Source organism: Brassica napus, chromosome C3 (assembly GCF_020379485.1).
Source record: "Brassica napus cultivar Da-Ae chromosome C3, Da-Ae, whole genome shotgun sequence".
NCBI lineage: Eukaryota > Viridiplantae > Streptophyta > Magnoliopsida > Brassicales > Brassicaceae > Brassica > Brassica napus.
The window spans coordinates 31866649-31884709 of NC_063446.1; the positions used below are offsets into that span (position 1 = coordinate 31866649).

The 18061-nt window shown below is 41.0% G+C and overlaps 2 protein-coding genes and 1 pseudogene across 2 annotated transcripts; 2 read left to right on the top strand and 1 right to left on the bottom strand.

Annotated features, from left to right (window-relative positions):
- Positions 1 to 308: 308 nt before the first annotated feature.
- On the top strand, positions 309 to 2886 carry LOC106439617 (ATP sulfurylase 1, chloroplastic). Its single transcript, XM_013881104.3, has 4 exons — positions 309 to 993; positions 1619 to 2285; positions 2376 to 2462; positions 2550 to 2886. The coding sequence occupies exons 1-4, from the start codon at positions 497 to 499 to the stop codon at positions 2685 to 2687; spliced, it is 1389 nt and encodes a 462-aa protein (XP_013736558.3). The 5' UTR covers positions 309 to 496; the 3' UTR covers positions 2688 to 2886.
- A 243-nt stretch (positions 2887 to 3129) lies between these two features.
- On the top strand, positions 3130 to 6124 carry LOC125583013 (lysine-specific demethylase 9-like). The gene is made up of 3 exons (XM_048749540.1): positions 3130 to 3159; positions 3447 to 3821; positions 5228 to 6124. Exons 1-3 carry the CDS (start codon positions 3130 to 3132, stop codon positions 6122 to 6124), a joined length of 1302 nt encoding a protein of 433 aa, XP_048605497.1.
- Positions 6125 to 13516: 7392 nt separating this feature from the next.
- LOC106416628 lies at positions 13517 to 16530 on the bottom strand (annotated as a pseudogene).
- Positions 16531 to 18061: the final 1531 nt, after the last annotated feature.

Consider the following 18061-nt stretch of genomic DNA (forward strand, 5'->3'; position numbering starts at 1 on the left):
TACTAATCTATATATATATATATATAGTTATGATTTTAATAATGAAATAATAATCCGAAAATATATATATAGAAGAAGATACAAATACATGTGAAAATTTGAAACAATCTATTCAATGAAAAAATATAATGTATACTTATTATGTTTTAAAAATTGATAGACATATATATATTATAATATATACTAATTTAGAATTAAAAACAAAATATTTATATAAAAATAAATGAAAACAAAAACCCGAGCGATTGCGTAGATGGAGATCGAGGACTACTTATAAAAGAAAAACAGAGCAACACTTGCAATGACTCTGCACTATACCAATAAGGCAACCTTGTTAATATTTTATACATTTTTAATAAAATTATTTATATATAGTATCCACGTAGATGAATATTTGCAGATATGGTCCTTTAATTACTCTTTAATAAAAGCTCCTCGTCTCTCTCACGGCTTCTCCACTGAAGCAGCAATCCCATAGCCTGAGAGAGAAGCTTCAATGGCGTCCATGGCTGCAGTCCTCAACAAAACTCCTTTCCTCTCTCAGCCACTCACCAAATCTCCAGCCTCCGATCTCCCCATCGCCGCCGTTTCTTTCCCGTCGAAACCCCGCCGTCGAAACGGAGCCGTTCGCGCAGGGTTGATCGCGCCCGACGGCGGAAAGCTCGTAGAGCTTATCGTGGAGGAGCCACGACGGCGGGAGAAGAAGCACGAGGCGGCGACGGAGCTGCCGCGCGTGGAGCTGACGGCGATAGACATGCAGTGGATGCACGTCTTGAGCGAAGGCTGGGCGAGCCCACTCGGAGGGTTCATGAGAGAATCCGAGTTCCTCCAAACTCTTCATTTCAACTCGCTTCGTCTTGACGACGGATCGGTTGTCAACATGTCGGTGCCTATCGTCCTCGCTATAGACGACGAGCAAAAGGCTAGTATAGGCGAGTCTAAGCGCGTCGCGCTTGTTGATTCCGACGGTAATCCCGTCGCTATCCTCACCGAGTAAGTTTTTGTTTAAAACGAGTTCTTGTTTCTGTGTCCTGAGATTAGACAATGATATGATTGAAGAAGGATAGAGATCTGATTCTTCCTTCCCTAAGGACTTTGCATTAGGCATGCGGTTCGAACTGTTAGTTAGGTTCGGGTAATCCGGTTTTTGGGTAGTTCGGTTAGCACACAGTCATGCCAAATTGAGCCGAACAAAAATTCGGTTCGGTTTGGTATTCAAGTAGTTTGGCTAATAAAAATTGTGAATTAAACCAAAGTTTTTGGTTTCAGTTTAATCTCACTAAAAAAATTGGGGGTTTTCATTTTAATTTCTATTCAAAATTTAGTAGTTATGTTAATTTGGTTTCGAAAATTGATCAGGATTGGCTATAACTTTTTCAAAAGTGGAAAATCGAAATAAACAATTGCCGAATTAAAAATTGAATTTTTTAATCTACTGAATTAAACCAAATTAACTCATAAATGAATAAGAACTGAAATCCGAAAATTTTGGTTTGATTCGGTTTGGTTCGGCGAGTTCGGTTTTGTTAAAAATTCTATCCCTACTTTGCATCACTGTAGCATCTTAAAAGGTTTATACAGTCCTTTTGTAGATTAATTTTGTTTTCTGTTTGATCAGCATTGAGATTTACAAGCATCCCAAGGAAGAGCGGATAGCCAGAACATGGGGTACAACCTCTCCAGGTTTGCCTTACGTAGAAGAAGCCATTACCAACGCTGGAAACTGGCTCATCGGTGGTGACCTTGAGGTTCTTGAGCCAGTCAAGTACAATGATGGCCTTGACCGTTTCAGGCTTTCCCCTGCTGAGCTCCGCAAAGAGCTTGAGAAGCGTGGTGCGGATGCTGTCTTTGCTTTCCAGCTCAGGAACCCGGTCCACAACGGTCACGCACTCCTTATGACTGATACTCGTAGGAGGCTTCTTGAAATGGGTTACAAGAACCCTATCCTTTTGCTTCATCCATTAGGAGGGTACACAAAGGCTGATGATGTTCCTCTAAGTTGGAGGATGAAGCAGCACGAGAAGGTGCTTGAGGACGGTGTTCTTGATCCAGAGACCACAGTGGTTTCGATATTCCCATCTCCTATGCATTACGCTGGTCCGACCGAAGTGCAATGGCACGCAAAGGCTAGGATCAATGCTGGTGCTAACTTCTACATTGTGGGTCGTGATCCAGCTGGGATGGGTCATCCAGTAGAGAAACGTGATCTTTACGATGCTGATCATGGAAAGAAAGTGCTAAGCATGGCTCCTGGACTCGAAAGACTCAACATCCTTCCTTTCAAGGTAATATTAATAAACCCAATTAAATAGATTTACACTTTTTTTTTTTTTTTTTTATGGCAGTGATGAGATCTGACTTCTTGTTTTTATTAGGTTGCTGCATATGACAAGACACAAGGCAAGATGGCTTTCTTCGATCCGTCTAGGCCTCAAGATTTCTTGTTCATCTCAGGCACTAAGGTAATTCCACAGCTCTTAAAGATAGTTTAACATTGTTAAGTTCTTCATGGTGTTCTGATGAAAATCTCTCTTTGTTTTTTTTTTCAGATGCGCACGTTGGCCAAGAACAAAGAAAACCCTCCGGATGGATTCATGTGTCCAGGTGGATGGCAAGTTCTGGTGGATTACTATGACAGCTTGACTCCGGCAGGTAATGGTAGACTACCGGAAGTGGTTTCTGCCTAAGACAAAGAAACTATCTCTGGCTTTGTGTTGTGAGCCTTGTGGCAACAGTCATATTGTTGTATAGGACAAGCCTATATATAAAAGACTCCTTTTCTTTTACAAAAGTTGTAATATTTGATCCAACTAAACCGTCCGATGAACTTTAGTAACATATCAAACGATTGTGTTTATATGAAAACAAACGCAGCTTTGCTTTTTCTATGCAACTTTCATAAGAATATAAGAATCTATGCCGTTGAATAAATTTAACATTCTTTCAAAAAAAAAAAAAACTCTTAATATCAACATGGCTACGTAGGGGGAAAAGCTGAAGATATGGACCCCTTAGGGTCTCAAGAGCTATTCTTTATTCAGCCTCCTAGATGCCTTTGTTTCCAAGAAAGGAACCATAGAAGAGATTGGTGAGGGAAAAACACTGGTGAAATCCTCGTCCCAGTTTGTAATGACCCAACCCCAACTCCAAAGGCCAAAGGTAATGCCTTTAAAACCCCACCACCTCTACCTTCTCTCATTTCACAAAGACTTAGAAAATAAAGAAAGAATTAGAGAGAGAGCTAAGAAGAAGTGTGATTATTTTATAGTCAGAGAGTCGCCGGAGCTCGTCGCCGGAGCAACCGTGCGCCGTGATCACGTTCAGCTTGCCACCACCGATAAACGCCCTAGGTAACCGCCGGAAACCGCATGCCTTATGTTCAGTTTCGTTTCCGTTTAGTAATTCACCCATAACTTCCTAACCATTGATCATCTCGTGCAACCAAGCCCATCATCGTGTTCCTCTCGTCGAGACGAAGCCGTAGACACCAACCACGCCTCAAACGGAGCCCGGAAGAAGCCGCACGCGCCTCCCGAAGATTCGCCTCGGCGCGCGTGAAACACACGCGCCTCCGCCGTCCGCCGGAGCCACCGCGAATTCCGGCCACTCGCCGCCGTCTCCGACCAACGTTCGCCGGAGCCGCCGTGACCGACCACCGTCCGTTCGCCGCCGAGAAGCTGCCGCCGCGTCGTCGCCTCGCCGCCTCGCCGCCGTCGCCGCCGTTGATTTTTCCGGTTAGCCGCCGCGTCGCCGCCGCGTCGCCGCCGGTGACCGACACCGGTGACTCGCCGGTGACTCGCCAACTCGACCGAGTCAACCCGGTGAGTCAACTCGGTGACTCGGTCAACCGGTGGTTTGACCGGTTTAAATCGATTTCGATTCGGTTAAACCGGTCGGTTAAAATCAATTGAAAATCGGTTAGGAAAAACCGGATTAATTAATTAATTAATTAATTAAATAATTAATCTTTGACCAGCGGGTTGACTTTTCCGTAAATACCCGTTTTAAACCGTTCGAAAGGCGTTCTGACTCGAAATTTCGATCTGATTTCAGATTTGGAGTCCATTTGAGCAGCTGGAGTTCATAGATACCACCTCTTATTGTTGCTAAGGTGAGGGTCTATTCCCGAACTTCTCGTACACGGCTTAGGACCTCGAATAAACATAATTTATTTCTAATGTGTTCCGTCTGTGTGAAATCGAGTCTATCATTGCTTGTTTAGTTTTAGGTTCTTTGCATAAACCGGAACTAGGGGGTTAGAGGATTCAACATTGATTGTTTCACTTAATGTAAATTCTTAGCTAGGATTGTTTTTTGTTTGGAGACGGATACAGAGACGGACTTCTGTATGCCGGATTGTATGGAGGTCACGGCCAACTTTAGTCGACCGGTTGAGCCGTAGACTGGAAGTGTCGATAAATCGTCTACGGGCGTGTGTTACCGAGCACTTTTTCGGTGTGTGTATGAACCGAGCACCTTTTCGGTAGTGTTTTGGCCTGTTAGTGGGCGGCGAGTGTGCACCTCGCTAGGACCATTGTTTGTTGCTTGAGTACTTTAGGTACTGTGTTTGACATGCATTAGAATTAAATTATATTTATTCGGAGTGCTATGTCCGGGTCCATGGACTTCGGGGTAGCATCCCATACCTCGCTGAGCGATTCCCCTGTCGCTCACCCCTCATTCTTTCCCCCTTTTAGGTGAGACCGATGAGCAGGAGTGATTATCGGACCGGTGCTATTGGGCTTTTGGGCTTCTATCGCTTTTACCGCTTTTATCTTTATCGGGTCTTTAGGCCTTTAGACTTTTATCGTTTATGTTATTCCTATTTCAGACTTTCGGTTTATGTCGTATTTTATATTTCGAATGTTATCGATGTTGGGCTTTTAGGCCTTTTGGAAACGTATTGACTTTTATATTATGATATGAAGATTATTATTATTTGCGTTGTATTATTATTTCCGCTTTTATCAATTTATTATATTTCAAAAGTGGCGGGTGTCACAATTTGGTATCAGAGCGAGGTTCCGTCCCGGCTCCGACCCGGGATGGCGATTTTTGGAGACCTGGTTTTATTCGGTTTTGACGGTTTTAAACGATTTCAAAATATTTTCGGGGATTTGGGAATTTTGAAAATAAAAATAAATAGCACCTTTCCGTTCGATATCACTGCTCCTTAAATGTTGGTATCCAAAGTTCAGCGTAAGTTAACTTTTCGCTTTCCTTTTAGATGCCGCCAAGGAGAAGAACCACCCGTGCCCAGACCGCCAGAGCCGTTAGAGACAATGTAGATGAGCATGAGCAGCCCGCAGTTCCACCACCCGCGGCTCCACCAGTTGATCAGGATGCATTGAGACAGATGGTTCAGGATGCCGCTAGACAGGCCGCTCAGGAAGCACTTCAGCAGATTGCCCAGGAGGCAGCCAGACAGGCCGCTCAGGAGGCCGCCCGAGTAGCTGCTCAGGAGGTTGCTCGTCAGATGGCTGCCGTTCAGCAGGGACCGCAGATTCAGGTTCAGCAAGTTCCACTGGTTCAGGTCCAACAGGATCAGCAGATTCCAGCTCAGCATGATCATCAGGATCCCGTTCAGCAGGTTCCCCTTCCACAGGTTCCTCTGCAGCAGGGTCCAGTTCAGCAGTTTGCTCATGGTGTTCAGGATCTACCGCCACCACCACCGCGACCTCATGTTTACCCGGTTTATAATGAGAGGTTCTACAGGCTGACATGTCAGATGAGAAACATGGAGATGGAGCATTTTAGCGGGACAGTGGATGCTGTAGCTGCACACGATTGGAAGTTAGCCTTGCAGCGGAAGCTGGAGATTATTGAGTGTCCACCAGAGTTGTCGCTCAGATTGACTATGCAGTACCTTCGTGGAGATGCTCTTATATGGTGGGAGGGAATACGATTGAGCCATTTTGGGCCAGAGAGACTTACCTTCGCTGATTTCATTCGAGAGTTCGATAGGAAATACTTTCCGAAGGAAGCGATGGATAGGAAGAAGTGCGAGTTCGAGCATGTAAGCCAGGGAGTGATGTCTATCAGGGAGTATGAGGTTGTGTTCAACCAACTTCGCAGATTTGCAGGAGTGGGCATTTCAGAAGAAGACTTGATTAGAAAGTTTTGAGTGGGATGCGAGTGGAGATTCGTAACAGGTGTCGCGTAGTCACTTACCACCGGTTGGGAGATTTGGTGGAGAAAGCTGCAGAGCAGGAGGCAGGCTTGGCGGAGGAGCAGGAACTCGCCAAAGCAGTTCATGTTAAGTCTGGAAAAGCTCCAGAGTCTCAAAGGAGAGCAGGGGACCCGTCGGGATTACCGATATGTCCTCGTTGCCATCGCAGTCACAGTGGGCAGTGTATGAGGTGTCTTACTTGCGGTAGGATTGGACACATTGCGAAGTTTTGTCGGGCTAGGCCATTGGATATGCCACCAGTCAGACAGATTGCAGCACCAGCAGCGGCACATGTTTGCTTTGGTTTGGCTGTGGTCAGCCAGGTCACTTCATCAGAGATTGCCCGAGGAAGGGCAATGCGGCACTTCCACCACCACCGAAGCGTCTAGCCATCGCTCCACGTGTGTTTGCGGTTGGAGATCCTCAGGGAGCTGAGCCGATAGCAGGTATGAGTCTTTTCCATACTTGTTTGGGTTTGGGTATTTTGGCTCGTGGTTGTCATGTGTAGTTAGTAAAAATCTCGTGTAGGATCGGTTTTAGTTGGAGGGGAGTCAGCTTATACCTTATTCGACACGGGAGCCTCTCATAGTTTTGTGAGTCCGCGCTTAGTCCAGTCTTGGTCTTTTCGGGGAGTCTTTGAACCGAAGGCTAAGCAGATCCAGACTGCCGGCACGGAGAAGTTGGGTGCAGTTGGCATTCATCACGATGTACCAGTTCTACTTGGAGGAGTCGAGTTGCTCGGAGATTTGACGGAGATGGAGATGAGCTCCTACGATGTTATACTTGGGATGGATTGGCTGTCGCGACATCGAGTAGTCTTGGATTGCCCGAAGGCAAGAGTTAATATCCCTAGAGAAGAAGGAAAGATCATTTGCGAGGGAATTCAAACACACCGGGAAATTCCTATCGTCTCCATGTTGCGTGCAGAAGAATTATTGGGAAGTGGAGCAGAGGGATTCTTGGCAACCATTTCGATGGTTAAGGAGGACGGTCAGCAGAAGCTGCATGATATACCAGTGGTCGCCGAGTACGAGGATGTTTTTGAGCCTTTAAAAGGGCCACCACCAGCTAGAGCAGACGTTCTTACAATAGAAGTAGAGCCAGGAGCAGCACCAATTTCACGAGCTCCATACCGTCTCGCACCAACTGAGATGGCAGAGTTAAAGAAACAATTGGAGGAGCTATCTGATAAGGGGTTTATCAGGCCGAGTACGTCACCGTGGGGAGCACCAGTGTTGTTTGTGAAGAAGAAAGATGGGAGTTTCAGACTTTGTATAGATTACAGAGGTTTGAACAAAGTGACCATCAAGAATAAGTACCCGCTCCCGCGTATCGACGAGTTGTTGGACCAGTTGCAGGGAGCTTCATGGTTCTCTAAGATTGACTTGGCATCGGGATACCATCAGATTGCGATAGCTGAGGGAGATGTGCGGAAGACGGCATTCCGTACCCGTTATGGACATTACGAGTTTGTGGTGATGCCATTTGGGTTGACGAACGCACCAGCCGCGTTCATGAAGCTTATGAATGATGTATTCCGTGAGCACTTGGATAAGTGTGTGATCGTTTTCATAGATGACATCTTGGTTTATTCTCGGAGTAGAGAAGAGCATGCTGAACATTTGCGGATTGTGTTGGATAAGCTTCGGGAACATCAGTTATTTGCCAAGCTGAGTAAGTGTAGCTTTTGGCAGAGGAAGATTGGATTTTTGGGTCACGTGGTTTCAGAAGCAGGAGTTGCCGTAGATCAGGAGAAGATTATCGCCATTTCAGAGTGGCCGACACCTAAGAGTGCGACGGAGATCCGCAGTTTTCTCGGTTTGGCAGGATACTACAGAAAGTATGTCAACAATTTTGCTAGCATTGCAAAGCCAATGACACGGCTAACAGGAAAAGACACCGAGTTTGATTGGACAGAGGAATGTTCGGGGAGTTTCACTGAGTTGAAGCGACAGCTGACCCATGCGCCAGTTTTGGTACTCCCGAGGCCAGGGATACCATATGATGTTTACACTGATGCGTCAGGCACCGGATTGGGATGTGTACTGATGCAGGAGGGTCAGGTCATTGCCTATGCATCACGACAGTTGAGGCCTCACGAGGCCAATTATCCTACTCATGATTTGAAGTTGGCAGCAGTTGTATTTGCATTAAAGATTGGAGGTCATACTTGTATGGAGAGAAGGTGAAGATTTTCACGGACCACCAGAGTCTGAAGTACATATTTACGCAGACGGACTTGAATTTGAGGCAGCGTAGATGGATGGAGTTGTTAGCAGACTACAATTTGGAGATCACATATCACCCGGGAAAAGCCAATCATGTGGCGGATGCCTTGAGTAGGCGCAGAAGCGATGTATCGGGAACCAAAGAGGTCCAGGAGCTTACTGGGACACTTGCTAGTCTCAGATTATGTGCAGTTACTGTAGAGAGAGAGTCAGTTGGCGTTGAGGCTGTAGGGCGGGCAGACTTACTATGGAGGATACGCAAAGCTCAGGATGGTGATGAAGCTTTGCGTAAGCAGATCGAGATGGAGTGTATTGATTTTCATACAGCCATCAGCGGGATGTTCATGTATCGAAACAGGATTTGTGTGCCCAATGATGAGTTGTTAAGAAAGGAGATATTACGGAAAGCACACCACTCGAGTTTCTCTATTCATCCAGGAAATACCAAGATGTATAGGGATCTGAAGCGATATTACCATTGGCCTGGTATGAAGAGAGATGTTGCTTCAACTGTATCGCAATGTCAGACGTGTCAGATGGTTAAGGCCGAGCATCAGGTTCCTAGCGGGTTATTACAAAACCTGCCATTACCGGAGTGGAAATGGGACATGGTAACTATGGATTTTGTGACGGGTTTGCCGACTACATCAGGAGGGAAGAATGCCATATGGGTAGTCGTGGATAGACTTACAAAGTCAGCCCATTTTCTAGCGGTTAAGAAGACAGACAGAGCTGATCAGCTAGCACAGACTTACATCAACGAGATTGTAAGATTGCATGGAGTTCCGGTCAGCATTGTATCGGATCGGGATACAAAGTTCACGTCTGAGTTTTGGAGAGCCTTCCAGAAAGCGCTTGGGACGAAAGTTCATATGAGTACGGCTTATCACCCGCAAACAGATGGTCAGTCAGAGAGGACTATTCAGACTTTGGAGGATATGCTCAGAGCTTGTGTTTTAGATTGGGAAGGTAGTTGGGTGAAGTATCTACCTCTAGCCGAGTTTGCCTACAACAACAACTATCATTCGAGTATTGGGATGGCACCATATGAGGCTCTATATGGTAGACCTTGTCGCACACCACTTTGTTGGACGGAAGTGGGAGAGCGACGTGAGATAGAACCAGCCATGGTTCAAGAGACAGTCGAACAGGTTGAGATGCTCAAGATGCGGCTTAAGGAAGCCCATGACCGTCAGAAGAGTTATGCAGATAAACGGCGAAGAGATTTGGAGTTTCAAGTTGGCGACCTAGTATACCTGAAAATGAGGACATTTCAGGGAGGATCTAAGACTCGGAAACTAAAGAAGCTTAAACCAAGATATATGGGACCATATCCTATTTTGGAGCGGATTGGAGCAGTTGCTTACCGACTAGATCTATCAGGAGAGTTATCAGATTTCCATGACGTGTTTCATGTTTCCGTTTTGAGGAAAGTAGTGAGGGAGCCAGAGCTCATTTTGCAGCAGCCACCTAGAAACCTTGGCAAAGGTTTACGTGGGTTGTGCCAGCCAGTAGAGATATTGGATCGCCAAGTGAAAGCAGATCGTGGAATGATGACCATGTTGGTCAAGGTTCGTTGGGAGACAGACGGGATTCAGGAGGATACCTGGGAGTCCGAGCCCCAAATGAGGATTGATTATCCAGAGCTGTTTCGGGGTGTCATTGGAGAGTTTGGTGACGTGAATTCGGGGTCGAATTCTTTGTTAGTGGGGGAGAATTGTAATGACCCAACCCCAACTCCAAAGGCCAAAGGTAATGCCTTTAAAACCCCACCACCTCCACCTTCTCCCATTTCACAAAGACTTAGAAAATAAAGAAAGAATTAGAGAGAGAGAGAGCTAAGAAGAAGTGTGATTATTTTATAGTCAGAGAGTCGCCGGAGCTAGTCGCCGGAGCAACCGTGCGCCGTGATCACGTTCAGCTTGCCACCACCGATAAACGCCCTAGGTAACCGCCGGAAACCGCATGCCTTATGTTCAGTTTCGTTTCCGTTTAGTAATTCACCCATAACTTCCTAACCATTGATCATCTCGTGCATCCAAGCCCATCATCGTGTTCCTCTCGTCGAGACGAAGCCGTAGATACCAACCACGCCTCAAACGGAGCCCGGACGAAGCCGCACGCGCCTCCCGAAGATTCGCCTCGGCGCGCGCGTGAAACACACGCGCCTCCGCCGTCCGCCGGAGCCACCGCGAATTCCGGCCACTCGCCGCCGTCTCCGACCAACATTCGCCGGAGCCGCCGTGACCGACCACCGTCCGTTCGCCGCCGAGAAGCTGCCGCCGCGTCGCCGCCTCGCCGCCGTCGCCGTCGCCGCCGGTGACCGACACCGGTGACTCGCCGGTGATTCGGCAACTCGGCCAAGTCAACCCGGTGAGTCAACTCGGTGACTCGGTCAACCGGTGGTTTGACCGGTTTAAATCGATTTCGATTCGGTTAGGTTAAACCGGTCGGTTAAAATCAATTGGAAATCGGTTAGGAAAAACCGGATTAATTAATTAATTAATTAATTAATTAATTAAATAATTAATCTTTGACCAGTGGGTTGACTTTTCCGTAAATACCCGTTTTAAACCGTTCGAAAGGCGTTCTGACTCGAAATTTCGATCTGATTTCAGATTTGGAGTCCATTTGAGCAGCTGGAGTTCATAGATACCACCTCTTATTGTTGCTAAGGTGAGGGTCTATTCCCGAACTTCTCGTACACGGCTTAGGACCTCGAATAAACATAATTTATTTCTAATGTGTTCCGTCTGTGTGAAATCGAGTCTATCATTGCTTGTTTAGTTTTAGGTTCTTTGCATAAACCGGAACTAGGGGGTTAGAGGATTCAACATTGATTGTTTCACTTAATGTAAATTCTTAGCTAAGATTGTTTTTTGTTTGGAGACGGATACAGAGACGGACTTCTGTATGCCGGATTTAATGGAGGTCACGGCCAACTTTAGTCGACCGGTTGAGCCGTAGACTGGAAGTGTCGATAAATCGTCTACGGGCGTGTGTTACCGAGCACTTTTTCGGTGTGTGTATGAACCGAGCACCTTTTCGGTAGTGTTTTGGCCTATTAGTGGGTGGCGAGTGTGCACCTCGCTAGGACCATTGTTTGTTGCTTGAGTACTTTAGGTACTGTGTTTGACATGCATTAGAATTAAATTATATTTATTCGGAGTGCTATGTCCGGGTCCATGGACTTCGGGGTAGCATCCCATACCTCGCTGAGCGATTCCCCTGTCGCTCACCCCTCATTCTTTCCCCCTTTTAGGTGAGACCGATGAGCAGGAGTGATTATCGGACCGGTGCTATTGGGCTTTTGGGCTTCTATCGCTTTTACCGCTTTTATCTTTATCGGGTCTTTAGGCCTTTAGACTTTTATCGTTTATGTTATTCCTATTTCAGACTTTCGGTTTATGTCGTATTTTATATTTCGAATGTTATCGATGTTGGGCTTTTAGGCCTTTTGGAAACGTATTGACTTTTATATTATGATATGAAGATTATTATTATTTGCGTTGTATTATTATTTCCGCTTTTATCAATTTATTATATTTCAAAAGTGGCGGGTGTCACACAGTTGTTTTCAGATGAATCACCTTCAAGATCTTTAAAGGAGATCAGATTGTACATGGTGTGATGCACAAGCCCGGTGTCTTCTTGACATGTGGCCCTTGTGTAAATGTTTACATGTCCAACTTGAAGATGCCCGGTTGCAAATATGGTTACAGGATAACCCAGTGTTCATGAATCAGAACATGTCCCGTCCACAGTTCATCTGCCATTGCGACTGATATCGAGTGGAAGAGGCAGAGAAAGAGTGTCTTGCTTTGGCCAGCCTTGAAGGAGACAATATTGGCCAGTTCTAAAAAGATGTTTAGCATAAAGGTATGTTTAAAAAACCTTTTCAATGTCATTCAAATCAAATAGTTAAAAACAAAAACCAATCAGTACTTAAACCCCTCTTATAAATCAAATCCTGCATAAAGAGGTTCTCATGATCTCTTCTTCCATTTGATTTGAGGTAGTTAAAGAAGGCTTCACCAACCATCCAATCGGCCATGACTAAGCTGCGACCGCCACAAAAACTCCCCCTTGACCCCAACTCAGCCTCTCAGGGTCAGCAAATCTCTTGAGAAACTCAACCACCCCAATATTAGTAAGTGTAGTTAACCATTTTGGTTATATAATATGTTTCTATCTTAGATGTTTTATACTTTTCCACGATTTTAACGACTCTTTTAACATTACAATATTGAAAATTTGAAAAAGAAAGAAAAAAAAATTCAAAATTTATATGAAAGACTAACAACAAATTGTTAGAAGTTCAAAAGTTATGTTTTCTATACATTATAATTTGCTTAAGATTTTTACTTTATAATTTAATTATACTATTAAATAAAATTAATATTATATAGTTTTATATGATTTGAGATATCTATATCAATAATGATGTTTATATATATGTTATGAACAATGAATTCAAAGAAATTTAAGACACTTCTAAAATTAACAATATATATATATACAAAAGGATTTTCATTTGCCTCGTTATTTTTTTTCTTTAATTAGCCATATTTATTTTGGTTGGTTGACAAAAAAGCTTTATTTTGTTTTTTACTTGATAAGAATATGTTTTTGGTCAAAGTCACGCACTCAGATGTTTGGACAAACTTCACATCAAGCTATCACCATAACGGTGCACTTTATAAAAGACGTGTAGAGTTTTTGAAGTTTATAAATTTAATATGATTATGATTGTATCAACCAAAGGCTTTTTGTATGTGGTATTTAACACCAACTGGAACTGAAATATGCAAAGATTTTATCCTCCATTTTCTAACATGAGATAGTAGATCCTCCATTTTCTAACTTAGTTGCTCAAAAAAAAAAGATAGTAGATCAGTAATCGGTCATTCAGGTGTTTAACTGATTCTAACACTGACAGTCAGACATCTGATTAATCGAATTATGTTACTAATTTCCAATAGCTTAGTAAATTATATACTACAAAACGAACATAAAAAACATAAGCTAACTAATTAACACCTGAACTATTGATTAATTGTTGTAATTAAGCATTATATTGTTTAAATTTGTGATTAGTGTTTCAGACATTTTAAAATATAAAAATGAAATAGTGATTATTGCCAGCCATACATGTTAATACAAAAAAAATCGAATACAAATAACTTAGTTTAATTTAATAGGAAAGTGAAATATAGTATTCTGAAGAAGATAAAAAGATAAACAAATTATATAAAGATCATACATTAACGGGTAAAATACATTAACCACTGGCCATCATCATCCTCACAAATTCATCATAATTGACTTGACCATCACCGTCTAAATCTGCCTCCTTTATCATTTGATCAACCTCTTCATCTGTAAGCTTCTCCCCAAGACTGATCATTACATGTCTCAACTGCAATTATATATCAATATTTCTGATATTTCAGTTACAAAAAAAAACATTTCTGATATTTTGATTTTTGAGTTAAACAAAAACATTTACGGGTGTGAAAAGAATATGTACACATATTATTTGCACTAGGTGAGACATGTGCTCTGCCCAATAAACCAATAAAATCATACACATTTTACTAAATGTTTATAGAATTTTAAAATATTCCTTTTGACCTCGTTATCGTCCAAAAAGTCACCATGCCAGCTAGCTCGAAGCCTCAAACAATTGACCTTTCTACGACGCAAGACAGACACTTTCTAATTAATTAACAACAAAATGAACAGCTATATCTTCTTGTTATTTTCTTGTCTAGAATTTCAAATATGAATTTTAGAAAAAAAAATGAATAAGACACCTAAGAATCTCTTGTAAAACTTGAAATATAGTCTAGCCTTGTTGTCTGACATTGTCATTAATTCAAAAGTTTCTATCCATGATTCATAGCTTCATGTAACTAATCTAGACACTGATCTATATAGAAAATACGCTTTAGCCACTGAATTATTAGATAGAAATACTATCAGTCATAGTTATATATCGATATGTGTCCAATCATTGAATTAAATAAAATTATAATTAGACCACACGAACTGTGTGTTGTACAACAATGCGCAACGGAGTACATCGAACTGATATTTGTTCTATGGTACTTGATCAAATCAAAGCATATCTAACTAGTAATACCAAATATATATATATGCGTCAAACAAATGGAATTAACTACTAGTATATGCTAACCTAACTGGCAGAGATGTAGCCATTTTGGTCTTTGTCAAACACTTTGAATGCTTCTTTCAGCTCCTCATCTGCATCAGTTTCCTACAAAAAAAAAAGGTTAATCAACAAATATACAAAAAACGAATATGATTGATCTAGTTTCTTACTTATGGTAAACCTGGATTTTGTTGGCCATGAGGTTGAGGAACTCAGAGAATTCGATGGTTCCGTTACCATCAGAGTCGATCTCATTGATCATATCTTGAAGTTCTTGTTCGGTCGGATTCTGGTCCAACGACCGGATCACAGTGGCAAGTTCATCAGCAGTGATGCAACCATCACCATCTTTGTCAAACAGACAAAATGCCTCTTTAAACTCCATTATCTGTTCTTGCGTCAGTTCTTGTTGTTGTGTCTGGTCCATCCAAATAAAACTGTTTTTGTAAGAACGAGAGATAGAGAAGAGAGAAGAAAGTAGAAAAAATAAACCTTTGAAATGCTTCAAGTCTTCAACTCTCATTCTGCTTTCATATTTGTAGAAGTCTTTGCTGTCTACTCTCCTGCTTTGGACTCGATTACTTTTCTACCTTTTTATTTGGAAAATTTAATTCTTTTTTTTTTGCCATCTAAGATTTTCATTATAAAGCCAAAGCAAGATACATAGTTCTATCCAAAAAGACAACAACAACAAGTTTCTAACATCATCCTACACTGACTAACGAGTCAGGTGGGATTTTTTTTAGGTTAACGATAGTGATTTGATTGAAACTCTTTTTAAAATTATTTTCCGCGTAGAAAATCGCACATACCAATATACTAATAAGTATTGTTCTCTTGAGATACTCGGCTATATGTTGAACATCAACATCATGTCAATTTTATTGAGAGTTGCCTGTTATTTTTTTTCGTATACTAACGGCATCATTAACCCCGGTCTTTTAGTTGGGGTTCTTAACTCATGATTTGACATTTTTTTTTCTTACACTTTTCGGTTAAGAAACGGCTCTTATATCTCTTATTTAAGAGATAGTTCTTAGAGCATCTCCAATGGTTAACTTCATTTATATCTTAAAAATTTGAAGTTCTTCAAAAAATGAAGAAACATATTCTCCAATAATTTGCTTCATATTTTTCTTCAAAATAGAATATTCTAATATATTCTACCACCACTTTATAATTAATTATTAATAATACCTTATACTTTTTCAAATTTACCAATTTTACCCATCTGTTTTGTTTTAACATTAACTCGACCCAATTACTATTTATTATAAATTAATAATTATTATATAATTACACATAACATAAAAAAATAAACAAAATATTTTATAAAAAGCACTAAATACATATATCTCTTAAGTGATTAAAAATGTATTTTAAAACAAAAAATGAGCTTATTTTATTATAAATTCTTCTAAATCGAACATAAAATTCTTAGAAATCAATAATTACATATTCTTCGTTATGAATATTCAATTAGATAAAAGTAATAATGTAAAATTTGAAATTAATTGGATCACATTAACAGTTTTAATTTGTTTAAGTAAAAAATAACAATAAATAAAAGTTAAGGAATAGTTTGTAAATAAAAGAGTTCATCTTCAAAAAATGAAGAACTGAATAGTAATTCTTCAAATTTGATGAAATGATGTTCAATTCTTCAAAATTTAAAGAAATGAAGAAAAAATGAAGTACCAATGGAGTAAAAAACGAAGCAAAAAATGGAAAATGAAGTACCATTGGAGATGTTCTTAGCTTTTCTTAGTTAAAATCTAAAAAAAGTTAAGAACCGTTTCTTATCCGAAGCTAAGAACCCCAGTTAATAGAATGGGGTTAATGATGGTCTAATGGACATTGGCTTAGGTTTGTAGAAACTGTTTATTTTCCTTTTCTCGGTATAATGACAATATATAATAAGCTTAATAATATACACAACCTTATAAGTTATCCTTACAAACCACAGCGGTCAAGACTGCCGGTCATCCTAACCAGTGGCGGAGCTATGCGGTGGGAAGGGGACAGTGGAGGAGCTAGCCAAACTTTGCATGAGGGTCAGTTTCACAATTAACATATATTAAGTGGGTTAGTAGTCTAAATTTTGCAATATTTTTTTCAATATTTTCTTCAAATACAAGTAAAATAAAATTTGCATAAAATTCACATGGGTCGACTAACCCACCTTCTAAAAGGTTGGCTTCGCCACTAGGAAAGGGATTAGTTGACCCCTGTGATTTTTATAAAAAGTGAATTTCACATATAAATCTTAGGTAGTTGGAATATTTGGTTAAAAACCTTTAGCTTGACCCCATATCTGAAGATCAATTCTTTTTTTTGACCCATTTTTATATTTTCTTGACAATATTACATAATTAATTTAATAAATAGCTCTTCTAAAATGTGACGTTGGCTCCGCCACTGATCCTAACCGCAACTTTGCATATTTGGTTCAGTCAGGTAATTTATTAAATGGTATAATTAAAGACGATCGAAAAGAAGCATATAGGCGTTTTTCATTTGCATGTCACAACAACCTTCGACTACAACATGTGACTAAATGTTGTTTGTATTATTGTTGTAAATCTCTACGATTTACAATATGTATTTACGACATGTGACCTAAGATCAAATATTGTTAATTTTATTTTCGTAGGTTTAAGAGATTTGTAATATGCGACCGGTCACAAGTCTCATAAATTTTATTTTTCAACGTTATTTTTTTAGCAACTTGAAATCGCAACTTACAATTGGTTGTGCGACCAATCACATCGACAGTAAAACGAACAACAACGTTAGACTTGTGACATGCAACCTGATCGTACAGTAGCAAAGTGAACGATAGCATGCGACCCGCAACATACCACTGGATTGCAGCGACACACAGCCGAACATGACCATATAGTGTTAGTTAAAAAGATGATATATAGTGAACATGACACACAGCCGAACATGACTATATGTGTATGTAAAATACTTATAAATGAGTATGTGTTTCGACAGCTGTAAGAGTAGATGACGAGAAGACAAAAGAGCATTGAGATTGACAGAATGTGTGGACCAGGCACTTACGGGAAAACGTGTCGATCTCTTTTTTTCCCCCTCATTTCTTACACACTTCCTGCTATACACCATGAAAATATTACACCATAGGGCATTACACCATAGGACAGTTTTAAGTTTATTATTACACTATAGTACAGTTTTTACTACTAAAGTAGTTTTATCTAACCAACTTAAATAAATAAGCTTTCACCCAACCGTATACTCTAACTAAGTTATATATATGTTTTTTATTTACAGATTTTTATCACAGCCCTTCATTTTATGGATAATCTAACGGTCAAACAAATCATAAATAAAATGGGTCCCTCTATCTTTCTTCTTCGTCTTCTTCCTCTTAAACTTTCTATTTTTTCTTAAATTAAAATTTGATTCTTCAGATTATTATTTCAAAAATACTTGCATGTAATTATAATCTTTGTTTCTCGA